This window comes from Mirounga leonina, unplaced genomic scaffold, assembly GCF_011800145.1.
Source record: "Mirounga leonina isolate KUSES-001 unplaced genomic scaffold, KU_Mleo_1.0 Mir_151, whole genome shotgun sequence".
NCBI classification, from domain to species: Eukaryota; Metazoa; Chordata; class Mammalia; order Carnivora; family Phocidae; genus Mirounga; species Mirounga leonina.
In genome coordinates, this window is record NW_023270377.1 from 53,892,104 (window position 1) to 53,908,461 (window position 16,358).

The 16,358-nt window shown below is 39.1% G+C and overlaps 1 protein-coding gene across 1 annotated transcript in view; it reads left to right on the top strand.

Annotated features, from left to right (window-relative positions):
• PDE11A (phosphodiesterase 11A) overlaps nt 1–16,358 on the top strand; it is a 388,181-nt gene that overhangs the window by 200,917 nt on the left and 170,906 nt on the right. The window contains exons 7-9 of the mRNA XM_035007663.1: nt 9,211–9,286; nt 11,918–11,985; nt 12,720–12,812. Coding sequence (XP_034863554.1) covers nt 9,211–9,286; nt 11,918–11,985; nt 12,720–12,812 — 237 coding nt within the window. The remainder of the gene's footprint in view (nt 1–9,210; nt 9,287–11,917; nt 11,986–12,719; nt 12,813–16,358) is intronic.

Genomic DNA, 16,358 nt, shown 5'->3' on the forward strand with positions numbered 1-16,358 from the left:
CATCTTGTGGAGTCTTCAGATCGCTAACTGGGTGCCAACCCCAATACGTCTTCTCATGTGCATTTGGTAGTTTCTTCTCCAGTTTAGACTAACACGGGAAGTTTGTCAATTTGGGGATTCATGATGCCAATGGCTATTTTCTGTTAATAAGAGAGAATTTACTCTGCCAAGCTTTGCCTTAACTGTACAGCTTAAGTGGAAACTAGATTTCCAATTGCAGTGTCTTTTCTAACTTATAACTTCTGGGAAGTCTTCACAAACTCTGCCCAAAGATATGCAGCAAGAGAATGATCCTTATTTTGAAACCTCAGTTTTGAAACCGTTGGTCTTCCTTTTAATAGAAACTACAAAGGGATGTGTTTCATGTGATATGAAGCCCATCCCAGGTGCTGCCAAGAGCTTGCTGTGAAGGCTATGGGGCAGATAATCATAGTTGTCTACCTGCTGTGTATTCTCTTTGTGATTGTATTAAATATTTAATGGAGGTCTCTCCTTGTGGGGAGCAGAGCAACTTAGAGGGCAGCTACTGTGATTACTTGCCTTCTGTCTGCCTGTTTGAGTTGACTCAGAGGAGTGGCACCTGCTGGGCTTGATCGCCTGCATGGTTTTAAGGCCAAAACTCCTTGGTTTATGGGTGGAAAATTATGACAGAATGGTTATATAAGATACTCGCAGAGCCAGAACTAAATTTCTGAGCTTTAAATTCTGCAACCTTATGAAGATCGCTCTATGTTTATTCTGTTACAAGGCTCTATTACATCCCCCATGAAAAGGATGGAAGACAGAAAAGATATACCTGATTATATTTATTTATAGTGGCTCAAGAAATGCTCGTGTTCACAGGTTATCATGTAGGTGGTAGGTTTTGTAGTTTTACCCACCATTTGCTCCTTGGGAAGAGGATGCCCATCCTCGGCTCCTGAAGACACTGACAGAACACCATATGTATTAATTTTCTATCGCTGCCTAACAAGACACCACAAATTCAGCAGCTTAAGACAAACACTCATTTCTTATCTCACAGTTTCTGTAGGTCAGAAATCTGGGCATGGCATAGCTGGGTTCTCCACTCCAGTGTCACACAGGCTAAAATCAAGGTGTTGGCCAGGTGGCATTCTCATGTGGATTTTGGCACTTTTCAAAGCTTATTCAGGTGATGGCAGTATTGAGTTCCTTGCAGTTGTAGACCGAGCTTCCCCTTTTCTTAATGGCTGCTACTAAAAGGTCTCGCTCAGCTTTTAGAGATTGCCCTTAGGTACTAGCCATATGGTCCTCTCACAACATGGCAGCTCACTTGCTCAAAGCCAACAGGAGAATCTCACCCAGTTGGCTGTGACAGAGGCTTACATGATGTCAGGAGTGACTTACATAATCACAAGAGTGGCTATCCCATCACCTCTGCCACATAACATAACCTAATCAAGGAAGTGATGATCCTGTCATATTTACAAGTCCTGCCCACACCCAAGGGGAGAGGATTCTACCAGACTTGTACAAAGTAGAGGGTAGCAGGTGGGAATCTTAGAGGCCATCTTTAGAATTCTGCCTACCACACTATAAAAATGACCACAAAAAATATCCCTTCCATATGTCCTGCTATGGAAAAATGTCTATAAGAAAAAAAGCCACAAAGAAGTATGTATAGAATAAAGTATATAAGTATGTATAGAATGATAAATGTATATATATACACATATTTTTCTAATAGACCCCTCAAACCTAACATGTCCAAAACAGAGCTGACAATCCTTTTTCTCCCAAGCCTACTCCTCTCTCTATCTGTTTCCCTCTCTCTATTAAGGCAACTCAATCCTTCCTGATGCTTATGACAAAAATTTTATAGGCATCATGCTCTCATGTTACACATCTAACTCATCAGGAAGTCTAGTTGGCTCTACCTGCAAAATTTATCCAGAACCTGATCACTTTTCACCACTCAACTGCTACTACCCAGGTCTAAGTCACCCTCATCTCTGGACTGTTTCATGGCCATAGCCTCTTTATCTCTCCCCCTCTATGGTCTATAGCCAGATGCTTTTGAATTTTAATCATATCATATCACAACTCTGCTCACAAACTCTTCAAAGTCTCCTTATGTCATCACTAGAGTAAAAGCCAAACTCACAATTCTTTCAGAGGTTTCCAATATCCTACACAATCTGGCACCTCATCATCTGGCCCCAGTCCTGACTCCTACATTTCCAGCCACACTGGACTTTCTGTTATTCCTAGAATATACTGCTCACACACCTACCTCAGGGCCTTTCCACTGGCTATTCCCTCAGCTAAAATACTTTTCCCCCTGTATCTGTGTGGTTCAAATCCTTACTTCTTTAAAGTCATCTTTCAAATGTTACCTGATAATAAGGCCTGACAACCTTGATAATAATCCCCTTCATCTTGCTTTATTTTTTCTCTGTAATTCCTAAGACCTTCTAACATGTAATCTATTTCTGTATTTTTTAAAAATTTTTTGCCATCTGTCTTCTCTCACTAGAATGTAAGCTCAACGAAGGTGAGGATTTTGTCTGTTTTGCTCATGATTCTCCCCAACTGGAACAATGTTTAGTACTTAATAGTCATTATTGTTCAACATTGTTGGATATTTTATCTGTGTTATTTATGAACGTATATATTATTGAATATATCATAAATTGATGCATGAGCATATTATATATTTGTAGGAAAAGATAGGAAGAACTTACACTAAGTTGTTAATAGTTGCCATGTCTAGAGATGGAAAGATCAGAGATTTTGATTTTATTTTTACTTAAAAATTTCACAAGTATTTGTATTATTTTCATAATCAGGCAAAATTATACAGGTATATCTTTTCTGTCTTCCATCCTTTTCATGGGGGATGTAATAGAGCCTTGTAACAGAATAAACATAGAGCGATCTTCATAAGGTTGCAGAATTTAAAGCTCAGAAATTTAGTTCTGGCTCTGCGAGTATCTTATATAACCCTTTATATTTTATGTGAAATTATATTTTGCCAGGCTATTGTGAGCCCTCTAAAAGCTACTCAGAACATCTCTACCCTCAGCTTGTCCTAGTACCAGAATTTCTCTCTGGTGGATTGACATTTGGGAGATAAAGTATTGTTTTAAATTATTGCTGGGGTGCCTGGGTGGCTCAGTCGGTTAAGCATCTGCCTTTGGCTCGAGTCATGACCCTGGGTCCTGGGATGGAACCCCTTGTCAGGCTCCACGCTCATACTCTGCTTCTCCCTCTCCCTTTGCCCCTACCCGTCCCCCTGCTCATGCACTCTCTCTCTTTCTCTCATTCGCTCTCTCTCTCTAAAATAAATAAATAAAATATTTTTAAAATAAATAAATATATAAATATATAAATAAATAATTACTAAAATTGTACGTATCTTTGTAGGGAAAGGAAACACCTTGAATATAAAGAATAGTGTTATAGTACCACCAATTCACTTAACATTTCCACTGACCATCTTTGAGAGGCTGGAAAATATGACAAGTGTATTTTAATGGCTCCAAGTAGATCCGTTTACCGGGAAGGCCCAATGAGGACAGACACTAGACAACATTTTTAGGTATACACGTCTTGAATTAGAAAGAAGTAGGCACTCCCCGATAATATGTTTAACTGTAGCCTTCTAGAAAGGCTGCTTGGTCTCACGTGGTCTAACATTTGGGACTCTAACCATGTGAGTTTTAAACTGAGAATGATCGAGCAGGAACCCTGTGGAACAGCAGGGCAGATATTTGGGGGCAGGTATTCTTCTCAATATTAGCACTATTTACATTTGCAAAACACCTTACAAATTTTGAAACCCTTTCACACATATTCTTACAAAACAACTTGGAAAATAAGAAAAAACACAAAGGGAAAAAGATGAGACTTGGCTATAATGCTGAAATCTGAAGACAGCCAGTGTTAACATTCTGGTGCACATGAGACAAATGTCAATAACAAAATTGAGACAGAGAGAGTTTTGGTGACTTGGTCGGGGTCAAGAGACCGGAGATAGTTTTGAGCTCCATTGACTGACATGATCTGAAGACTTGGGGTTATGTGATGAACAGAGATGATTCTTTCCTTCCTACTTTGTTATTCCTGTTCATCCCTGTTTGGGACTCATTCTTCAGGTGTCTTGTGCTTCCACTGATGGGCTTCATCTCTTCTCCTTCACCCCTGATATATGCTCCCAGCCCTTGATGTTTCATACGGTCATATTAACTAACTTGGATTTGTTTAACTTTCCAGAAACAACAGCATTGTCACAGATAGACAAGTCATGGGGCAGGGTGTGGGGGGGGTAGGGGATTGCCTTAATGATCTTAAAATCAAAAAATTCACTCTCATCATACTCTGCTGTCCCTCTTACTCCCCATGTCCCATCGTGCTGGGCTCATCAAGCATGCTGATCACTACCACTCTCTCTTCCCTATTCTCATCGCCAGTTAGTGCCACTTTCACTTCCTTCCCTCATCTGCAGTGGGAATGATAAAAAGACATTCTCAGCATTCTCTTTTGCCCCTCCTCTCCTCTTGTGCTCAGCCCACGCAAGCCTCCAGCATTGGATCAATGCAGCTCCGCTCTCTCAGTGTGGTCTTCCTCTCCTCCAGAACTAACCACTTGACTTCTGTTTCTCATCCCATCCCTTCTTGCCTTGCCTTTGTCTTCAGTTATCCTTCTGTGCTGCTAAATTCAATAACCCATTTTTGGTGCTTATCTTATTTCACTATTCTGCAAAATTTGACACTATTGTTCCACTTTAGTTCTATTTAGAAAATAACTTTACCCCATGTCTACAAGTAATTCATTATCCAAAATTTAGAAAGCAGAAACAGTAATTTAAAAACTCCCATAGGCAGAATTCTTTCACAGTGTATACATGTATCAAATCATCATGATGTACACATTAACCATGTTATAATTTTGTCAGTTCCACCTCAGTCAAGCAGGGGGTGGTGGTGGGGACAAAAGTGGTGGCCAGAGCTGAGCAGGGATGGAGGAATGAACAGGTGGAACAGAGAGGATTTGAGGGTCAGTGAAACTATTCTGTATGATACCATAATGGTGGATAAAGGTCATTATGCAGTTATCAAAACCTGTGAAATGTACAGCATCAAGAGCGAACCCTAATGTAAACTGGGAACTTTGGATGATAATGATGTATCAGTGTGGGTTCATCAGTTGTAACAAATGTACCACGATGGTGAGTGATGTTGATAGTGGGGGAGGCTGAGGTGCATCTGTGGGGCAAGGGATGGGAACTCTCTGTACTTGCCCTCATTTTGCTGTGAACTTGAAACTGTTCTAAAAAAGTAAAGTCTATTTAAAAAGTAAAGAAACAGAAACTCCCATAGGCAAACAATTCAGAGGGGACTATTGTGGTTATATTTCCAGGATTTTCCAATGTATATGATAAGTGTTTTTATACCTACAGACGCCCACAGTTATCACTTAATATATTAAAATTTTCCACGTTTAACAAATATTCTTCTATAGCATGATTTAAATTAGATGGATAATATTCCATTGTATAGATGTGCTATGCTTTACTTAACCAAATCCCTCCAGTTGAGTATTCAGGTTATTTCTAAAATAGCATTATCATTAGTAATCCTATGGTTTACACCTTTATATGTAAACTTTTGTGTAAAGCTATAATAACTACCATAGAATAAATTTCTAGACACAGGAATTGATGGGTCAAAGGGTATTTATACTTTTTAGACTCTGGATACACATCAATAAATCTGTTTCTGGAAAGGTTGTGGCAGTGTATTCACACAATAGAAATGCTACAAAGCCTTGAGGTTATGAGCTTTGGAGTTCTTTTTCTTCCCCGGCGCTGACCCCACCTTCTTCATTCTGCCCAAAATACCATGTCCCCTCAGGTTCAGTTTTCATCCTTTTCGTCTTTTCCTTGCACAAGTTCTTCCTTGATGATTTTACTCACTTAGTCCAAACCAGAGGCTGATGACTCCGAGGTGAGTGCCTCAGCTCCTTCTTCTCTCCACCACCTTCCCAACTGGAACTTGAACTCATTTTGCTCAGACTTCCTGCGTTCCCCACATCAGGGAACTCCAGCCACTCTTCCTCAACCCAGAAATTTCCGTGTTATCCTTGGCAGGGATGGGAGAACCTCCCCAGAATAGAAAATTCTTTGGGGGAATTATAATAATTTTTGGTAAACAAAATTCTCTCTTATTTCACTGATAAACAGCTTAAGGTTTGTTTTTCCTCACCACCAGCCTCTCAAGCTGTCTCTCCTTGTTTCTTTCACTCACTGCATGTCCTTGTTTTCTTGCACTGCGACCTCGTGCCTCAGCTGCTGCAGATCTCCTAGGAGAGGTTAGCGTGGGGCTATGGCTGTCCCCGAGTTGGCAGAGGCAACCGTACCTCCTGCTCCGTGCTGGCTTGGGACTACCGACCACTGGGTATGACCCTCAGCAGAACAAAACAGACCCAGACATTCTAGCGCTGCTGCGGCTAGCCCCAGTCTGTAGCTGATGCCTCCCAGACCACTGTCCAATCCACCTCCTCCTCTTCCTGCTCACTAGCATTGCTGTTGAGTCAGACTTCAGCTGGAGGGAAAGAAAGAAAACCACTTTGTTTCTTTCGGAAGATAACTTTGATGGATGTGTTTGTTATTGCCTGACTTCCTTTGAACCAGTCTCTCCACTTTCAAGGCAGTTAATCTCTCTGAGTCTTATCTGAGAGGGAGGAAGTGAACAGGACCTACCTGTAGGGTTGTTTTAATAAGTATATGAGATAATGCATGTGAAGGTGCTGAACCCAGTGCCTGACAGGAACTGAACATCCAGGAAACATTAGCTCAGCATCATCAGCGCCATCACTGTCCTTGAAGACCCACTTATAAGGATCTAAAGCTACTCTTAATTTCTCTAAAAAGGGTTGCTGGCTTTTCTATAGTATTTTGAAATTGCTTTACTTGGACACTTATTTTATCTTAACTATTTCTATTTTTACTACACTGTGAGCTCCTCACACAACTGTTTAAATTCATTTTTATATCCTCCAAACCCAGCCATGTGTCTGGTGCATAGGAGGTGGTAAATAAATATATGTTAGAAGAGTCTTGACTCTTAGCTCACACTATTCTCGAAAATCACTTTCAGTTTGATTGCAAATCTAAACGTGAAAGCTAAAACAACAAAGATTCTAGGAAAAGAATTGGAGAATATCTTCATGAGCTAGGAGTAGGGAAAGATTTCTTGAGCAAAACCAAACAAATACTTTAAAAAAAGAAATGAACATGCTGGTATCAAGAATAGAAGATATCTGGAAAATTAATTTCTCAGAGAAAAACCAAAACAATCTAAACATAAAATTTAGGTGTGTAAATGAACTTCCAATTTCAAATGTTTAAAATATGTAGCACTTAATTTCTACAATGAATATTGTAGAAAAAGAGTGCCTTTATTTCCCCAATAACCATGATCTAAAACCTTGATGTCTTTTTTTTTTTCCCTATAGTATTGGGATGACAGGTTAACCTTTCTCATGAGATATTAAGGTCATATGAATTCACCAACACCCTATCAGTCTTTAGTAGCTCTTACCTAACAGTTAGATATGGACCATTGGTTTTAATATTAAGTGGAGCTTATTACTGAATGATGGTTTTTGATCCTAGTAATTATATCTTCCTATTTTAAATATATCATCTGACAGTCTGCTAGAGTATAGAAAGATCTCTGAACCTCTACATTTATCATATATTTTTGCAACTTCAATTTTTTGTATATGATTTTATAATATATATAGTAAATTAGTGATGTTAAAAATATAGAGTATTGGGGCACCTAGGTGGCTCAGTCGGTTAAGCGTCTGACTCTTGATTTTGGCTCAGGTCATGATCTCAGGGTCGTGAGATCGAGCCCACTGGGCATGGAGCCTGCTTAAGATTCTCTCTCTCTCTCCCCACCCTCCTACCCCCACTCAGGTGTGCTCAATCTCCCTCTCTTAAAAAAAAATATATGTAAGAGGGTTCCCCTTTCTCCACAACCTCTCCAACATTTGTTGGTGGGAATGCAAGTTGGTACAGCCACTTTGGAAAACAGTGTGGAGGTTCCTCAAAAATTTAAAAATAGAGCTACCCTATGACCCAGCAATTGCACTACTGGGTATTTACCCCAAAGACACAGATGTAGTGAAAAGAAGGGCCATATGCACCCCAATGTTCATAGCAGCAATGTCTGCAATAGCCAAACTGTGGAAAGAGCCGAGATGCCCTTCAACAGATGAATGGAAAAAGATGTGGTCCATATATACAATGGAATATTACTCAGCCATCAGAAAGGATGAATACCCAACTTTTACATCAACATGGATGGGACTGGAAGAGATTATGCTAAGTGAAATAAGTCAAGCAGAGAAAGTCAATTATCATATGGTTTCACTTATTTGTGGAACATAAGGAATAGCATGGAGGACATTAGGAGAAGGAAGGGAAAAATGAAGGGGGAGGAAATCTGAGGGAGAGATGAACCATGAGAGACTATGGACCTGAGAAACAACAGGGTTTTAGAGGGGAGGGGGGAGGGGAGATTGGTTAGCCCCGTGATGGGTATGAAGGAGGGCACGTACTGCATGGAGCACTGGGTGTTATAGGAAAGCAATGGATCGTGGATCACCACATCAAAAACTAATAATGTATTGTATGGTGGCTAACATAACATAATAAAATTAAAAAATATATATATATGTATAAATATATATATATGTGTGTATATATATATATATATATAGAAAGAGTATTAAAAGTATACATGCATATGGCAGCATTATAATCTCAAAACATTTTTACTAACAGATGTGCCCAAACAAAGAGAAATATTGACCACTAGTTTAATTAAAATATTTTAAATATTCAGAACAGAAACTGTTGCTAGAATTTTTGTCTGGTGGTATGATCATGATCAAGAGTTTTACATCCAGCTCTCCGTGGCTACAGGGATTGGGGGAGGTAGCATTGGTGTGGGGGTCTTTTGGTTGATTCATATGTGGTTGGGGCTTGATCTCCTTAGGATATCTATTGTGATGCTTTAAATTAAAAGAGGCAGGTGAGTGTCTGCATTTAAAAAGAGATTATAATGTTTCTTTTTAAAAGCTATTTTTAAATGTCTGTTATGAAGAGTGGTAAGCTGTAAGTCAGAAATGGGTAAATAATGTTTAATTTTAATTAATTACTTTCTCATATCCTAGGCTGACCAGATATCAGGGTTTCATATAAGATCTGTTCTCTGCGTCCCTATTTGGAATAGCAACCACCAAATAATTGGTAAGGTATTACCTAAATAGTTTAAAGTTCTTTTTCTTTTTTCATTTTTTTTTCATTTGGGGGGGCGGGTGAGGGGCAGAGGGAGAGAGAAACTTACACAGACTCCATGCTGAGCGTGGAGCCGATGCAAGGCTCAGTCTCATGGCCCTGAGATCACGACCTGAGTCGAAACCAAGAGTTGGATGCTTAACCGACTGTGCCACCCAGGTGCCCCAGTGCAACCTTCTTGTATAAAGAAAGACAAATTTACTTTAAAATACACCATATCTTTTTTACACTTGATCTTAGCAAAAAGGCCAAGAAGTGATACCTGCTCCCCTCTTTATGTCCAGGACTCATCGACCTATGTTTCATTCTTTCATGTAATTTCGTAAGTGCAGACTCCTAATGAATTGACATTAACCTGAACAACGAACAAAGATTTATTCTTTTAACCAAAGACCAATAATTCTGAAGTTGGAGGGGATCTCAGAAATCAACTAATACAGCTCTCCTATCTTACCTTGGGGAAATTGAGGTGGGATGGCGGAATCACACAAAGACCAGAATAAAGTCACAGAATGTTAGTAGCAGGATTACAAGTCAGGCCTCCTACTCCTATACAGATTTTCCCACTACATCTGTATTTTCCATCTATGCTTTTACACAGGGAGTACATGCAAAGGAAAAAGAACATGCATTATTAGACATATACAGAGCATGTATCTTTCTGTCTGGATGATTCTGAAATAGGTTATACTTGACCCAGAATAACAGAACTGTGGGCCAAAGCAGCTTCCAAGTTTTTTCTCCCTCCTTTGCTCCTTTCCCTCCCCTCAGAACCTCTGTCAGGAAAGTATCAAGCCCAAGAAAGAAGTCAGTGGGTAAAGTAGAGAAGTCATAAAGAGTGGAGGCATTAAAATTATTGAAACATAATTAAAACATGGGTTTTTTTCCAAGAGACACAAGGTAACTAGTGCATTTGCCTTTCTTTGCTTCCCTCCAACATTGTCTGTTAAACTGTAGGACACTGCTACTTATCAGAGGATTTAGTATACTGTAAATATTGTCAAGACTTGAACTGTAACAGAATTTTTTTCATCAGTTCGCTTAATTTGCAGAAAAATATTGGTACATTAATGAACATAAAGAATGTTCTAAGAGTTGGGGATTCGAGCCCCTAGTACAAAGTGTTGAATTGCATCATGTATAGTTTTAAGTATATTTAAGTTTAGAGATAAGAGAAAGTGCATAAGAAACACTGTTTCTGTGCTATCTGTTGATGTCCAATGGCAATCTCAAATACGGTCCTAGCTTTCATTCGTAACAGTAAACATCTGTTATTCTTTCCAGATTAAGACTGCAGTTTGCCTATTACACGCTAAAGATTTGTGTTTCATTATATACGTCATTATATGTGTCTTCTAGCATATGATGACTTACTTCCCTAGTGGGAATGTAGGTGTTTTAAAAAACACAGATATGCTTTAGAATTATGGCTATTTTTTGTTTGTACCAAATGGGGACACAGGAGAATGTTTTTCAAGATTGTTCAGTTTTTCTGGTTAGAGTTGTATGTTTTGAGAGTCTTGCCCCAAAACATCTGGTACAATGCTGGAAATGAACTTTGGAAAGAGGAAGTACATAGGAATTAAGTTTGTTAGAAGTGTGTGTACCCCATCGGTAGAGGGCAGCAGATCTAACTTTGCTTTGAAGGTTGACTGCGCCACAATCCCCCACATTTCTTGAATGTTCACTCCATGTGGAGCAATATGCTTTTTTTTTTTTTTTTTTAAGATTTTATTTATTTTTTTGACAGAGAGAGAGAAAGAGAGAGGGAGAGAGCACAAGCAGGGGGAGAGGCAGGCAGAGGGAGAAGCAGGCTCCCTGCGGAGCAAGGAGCCCAATGTGGGACTCGATCCCAGGACTCTGGGATCATGACCTGAGCCGAAGGCAGCTGCCCAACCGACTGAGCCACCCAGGTGCCCCGGAGCAATATGCTTTAAAACATTCAAACAATGTCTCATTTCATCTTCATAACCCTCTGAGACAGTGAACATTTTAATCCCCATTTTACAGATGAGGATTTTCAGTGCTAAAAAAGTTAGGTAACTTGTTCAAGGTAACAGCTGATGGTGGCGTTGAAATGTGACCTGAGACAGTGTGACACCAGAGCCCATGTTCTTAATCACAATGTCATCCCGCCTCGCTCAAGCACTGTGTTCCACGGAATTGAAAACATAAAAAATTACATAAATATATGTAGACACACATATGTATATACACACAGTTATTAATACTCAGTGGTATATCTAATTGCATATATGTGTATATGAGTGTGTATATTTGTCAGATATATCCGAGTCACTGTGCACAGTCATCTTGAAAACCATTTTCAAGGCATCAGACTGATGCCCATTAGAACTCCAGGCTTCACTGTGACCCGGTTTGGATATCACAGCCTCGAAGATAGACTGTATCGCTGTACCTCAGATCTGTCCCATGGCGACAGCAGGCAGTGGGAAGACCAGGGATTAAACTGAGTGTCTGAAGTTACCTAAGGGAGTCATTGAGTCAGCTGGGCTTTATTATATTATAGTAATACAATGGCCAGTGCTAAAAATGACCACGTCAACCAAACTCTTCCCACAGGAGTGGCTCAAGTGTTAAATAGACTTGACGGGAAAGCTTTTGATGATGCAGATCAACGACTTTTTGAGGTAAGAAAATAAATTTGTGAACCAAAGGCTAGGGCTGAGTCACCAATAGTCTCCTGGTTGCAGCTTGCCAAAATCTGTCAAGAGTATGTCTAAGTCACAAGACCGCCAGCCAGCTCTGCAGCAAGGCCATCTCCTTTCTTGTGTTTTCAAGCTTCCCTTTATTCCAGTCTGTCCTCTAGCTGGAAGGGTTGGCCTTGAACAGGCATCCTTGTAAACTTTGCACCAACAAAGTAGCCAACATGAAAACCCCATGATTATTTTTTCTCTAGGAGAGAATACCTCACAGCTTCTTTACTAACTGGTTCTAGATCTTTCTTCCTCTTAATAACATTTACCTCATGGGTACGCTCACTTGGTTTCCTCACCAAAATATTTTATAGCCTAGCCACTAAAAGAGGGTGCTTTAGTTTAATGGAATGGAAGTAGTAAAACCAGTCCGTGACCTAAATAAATTAAGAATACATTTGGTAAGACTGTAAGTATGTTTTTAAATTTATAGTCATTTCTTCACCATGACATTATGTTAATAATTTTTTCTCATGTGCAATAGGAGCTATAAAGTTGTTACATGACAACAGTAATTAAGAATTTTAATGTGCATATTTCCCCAAGGCCTACCTCTGTGTACAATAAAATTATATTTTCAGACCCATTTCTGATGACTGCTTGCTTTCATATTAGATTATACCAATGAGTTATTGCAATTTTTAATTAGTGGGCTTTCTCTTTCCTAGGCTTTTGTCATCTTCTGTGGCCTGGGCATCAACAACACAATTATGTATGATCAAGTGAAGAAGTCTTGGGCCAAGCAGTCCGTGGCTCTTGATGTAAGTCAGTATTTATGTCCAAATCATATGCTTAAAAGCCCTAATTTTATGAGAGAAAAAAGGTCCTTGTTATGGGACTAATTTCTCAATTTTTAATTACCTATTCATTGGGCTTTAATTATTTTAGAGTCATGTGTTTGAATTTGATGAAAGCCACAGACCCTCTCTAGAACAATGCACCTATGCACACAATTTTGCATACAATTTTGGGGAGTTCACAGATTCCTTGAAGACCATCCATATGTTGCACAGTTAGATATAGATTTTATGTGTTAGGTTTATTAAAAGTGATGATGCAAAAACAATTTGTTAGGATTTATTTAAAATTAAATGCATTTTGAACTTATTTTGAATACGTATAGGTAGTCTGGAAATTCACAACTTTTCTTACCATAGAAGAACCCTTCACTGTGAAGATATGTGACCCAGGTGGGGGAAGCTGCTCCTGTCATTCTCCAACTCCCCCGCCACAAACACGTACACCTCCCACCGAGAACTCCGACCTATTCCCCAGACCTAAACTGCATCTCACCTCAGACTAAGTCCCAAAATAGTTCTCCCTGGATCCCAGCTTGTTTCTTGTCTCAAATGGTATAATGCTCTTTTAAAGTACTAAGACAGTAAACTCTACTTACAACATTAGAACAGAAACTTAAAGATTTAAAAGTATTCTGCTTCAAACCCATCATTTTTTTTTAGCCGCAAGTAGCTATAGCATTTTTTATTATTTAAGTTCAATTAATTAACAAATAACATATTAATACTTTCAGAGGTAGAGGTCAGTGACTCATCAGTCTTATATAATGCCCACTGCTCATTACATCGCATGCCCTCCTTAATGTCCATCCCCCAGTTACCCCATACCCCCACCTCTCTTCCCTCCAGCAACCCTCAGTTTGTTTCCTATGATTAAGACTCTTATGGTTTGTCTCCCTCTCTGATTTCATCTTGTTTTATTTTTTCCTCTCTTCCCTATGATCCTCTGTTTTGTTTCTTAAATTCCACATATGGGTGAGATCATATGATACTTGTCTTTCTCTGTCATTGACTTATTTCTCTTAGCATAATACCCTCTGGTTCCAACCGCGTTGTTGCAAATGGCAAGATTTTATTTTTGTTGATGGCTGAGTAGTATTCCTGTGTGTGTGTGTGTGTGTGTGTGTATGTGATATATATATCACATCTTCTTTATCCACTCATCTGTCAATGGACATCTCGGTTCTTTCCACAGTTGGGCTATTGTGGACATTGCTGCCATAAACATTGGGATGCACGTGCCCCTTCGGATCACTACATTTGTATCTTTGGGGTAAATACCCAGTAGTGCAATTGCTGGGTCGTACGGTAGCTCTCTTTTCAACTTTTTGAGGAATCTCCACACTGTTTTCCAGAATGGCTGCTCCAGCTTGCATTCCCACCAACAGTGTAGGAGGGGTCCCTTTTCTCCGCATCCTTGCCAACATCTGTCATTTCCTGACTTGTTAATTTTAGTCATTCTGACTGGTGTGAGGTGGTATCTCATTGTGGTTTTGATTGGATTTCCCTGATGCCGAGGGATGTCGAACATTTTTTCGTGTGTCTGTTGGCCATCCATATGTTTTCTTTGGAGAAAGGTCTGTTCATGTCTTCTGCCCATTTCTTGATTGGATTATTTGTTCTTTGGGTGTTGAGTTTGATAAGTTCTTTATAGATTTTGGATACTAGCCCTTTATCTGATAAGACATTTGCAAATATCTTCTCCCATTCTGTCAGTTGTCTTTTGGTTTTGTCAACTGTTTGCTTTGCTGTGCAAAAAGCTTTTTATCTTGATGAAGTCCCAATAGTTCATTTTTGCCCTTGCGTCCCTTGTCTTTGGAGACATGTCTAGCAAGAAGTTGCTGCAGCTGAGGTCACAGAGGTTGCTGTCTGTGTTCTCCTCTAGGATTTTGATGGATTCCTGTCTCACATTTAGGTCTTTCAGCCATTTTGAGTCTATTTTTGTGTACAGTGTAAAGAAATGGTCCAGTTTCATTCTTCTGCATGTGGCTGTCCAGTTTTCCCAACACCATTTGTTAAAGAGACTCTTTTTTCCATTGGACATTCTTTCCTGCTTTGTCAAAGATTAGTTGACCATAGAGTTGAGGGTCCATTTCTGGGTTCTCTATTCTGTTCCATTGATCTATGTGTCTGTTTTTGTGCCAGTACCATACTGTCTTGATGATGACAGCTTTGTAATAGAGCTTGAAGTCTGGCATTGTGATGCCACCAGGTTTGGTGTTCTTTTTCAACATTCCTTTGGCTATTCGGGGTTTTTTTGGTTCCATACAAATTTTAGGATTATTTGTTCCAGCTCTGTGAAAAAGGTTGATGGTATTTTGATAGGGATTGCATTGAATGTATAGATTGCTCTAGGTAGCATTGACATTTTAAAAATATTTATTCTTCCAATCCAGGAGCATGGAATGTTTTTCCATTTCTTTGTGTCTTCCTCAATTTCTTTTAGGAGTGTTCTCTAGTTTTCTGAGTACAGATCCTTTGTCTCTTTGGTTAGGTTTATTCCTAGGCATCTTATGGTTTTTGGTAAATTATAAATGGGATCAATTCCTTAATTTCTCTTTCTTCTGTCTCATTGTTAGTGTATAGAAATGCAACTGATTTCTGTGCAGATTTTATATCCTGTCACTTTGCTGAATTCCTGTAAGAGTTCTAGAAATTTTGGGGAGGAATCTTTTGGGTTTTCCACATAGAGTATCATGTCATCTGCAAAGAGTGAGAGGTTGACTTCTTCTTTGTCAATTCAGATGCCTTTATTTCTTTTTGTTGTCTGATTGCTGAGGCTAAGACTTCTAGTACTATGTTGAACAGCAGTGGTGAGGCTGAACATCCATGCCATGTTCCTGACCTTGGGGAAGAGCTCTCAGTTTTTCCCCATTGAAATGGTATTCACTGTGGGCTTTTTGTATATGGCTTTTATGATACTGACATATTCCCTGTATTCCTACACTGTGAAGAGTTTTAATCAAGAAAGGATGCTGTACTTTGTCAAATGCTTTTTCTGCATCTATTGAGAGGATCATATGGTTCTTGTCCTTTCTTTTATTAATGTATTGTATCATATTGATTGATTTGCAGAATCCCAGCTTGTTTTGACCTAAGACCTATTGTTTTCCCCAACTTCTGTAACTATTATCAAAGATTCTTTTTATATCTGTGAAATACTTATTAAATAGGGCAGAAAAAATATCACATAATGTCTGACATCATCTAGAACAGCATAATATAATAGATGTGCAATCTTCAAAATATTCTGTGTACCAAGCAAGATATTGGTAGAAAGATAAAACTAAGGGAGAGGATAAGTAGGTAACACAGTCGTACCGGCAGCACTTTGATTTAAGGTTTAAAGACATAAAATTACTTCTTTACCAAAAACTTTTCTACCCTTAATTGAACCATGAACATCCTAGCTCTGTCACCTACCTCAGTTGTGAGAATTAAATGAGATGATACATGAGATTTTAAAACTCCATCAATAAAATTATAGTAATACCAATAATCGCCACATTA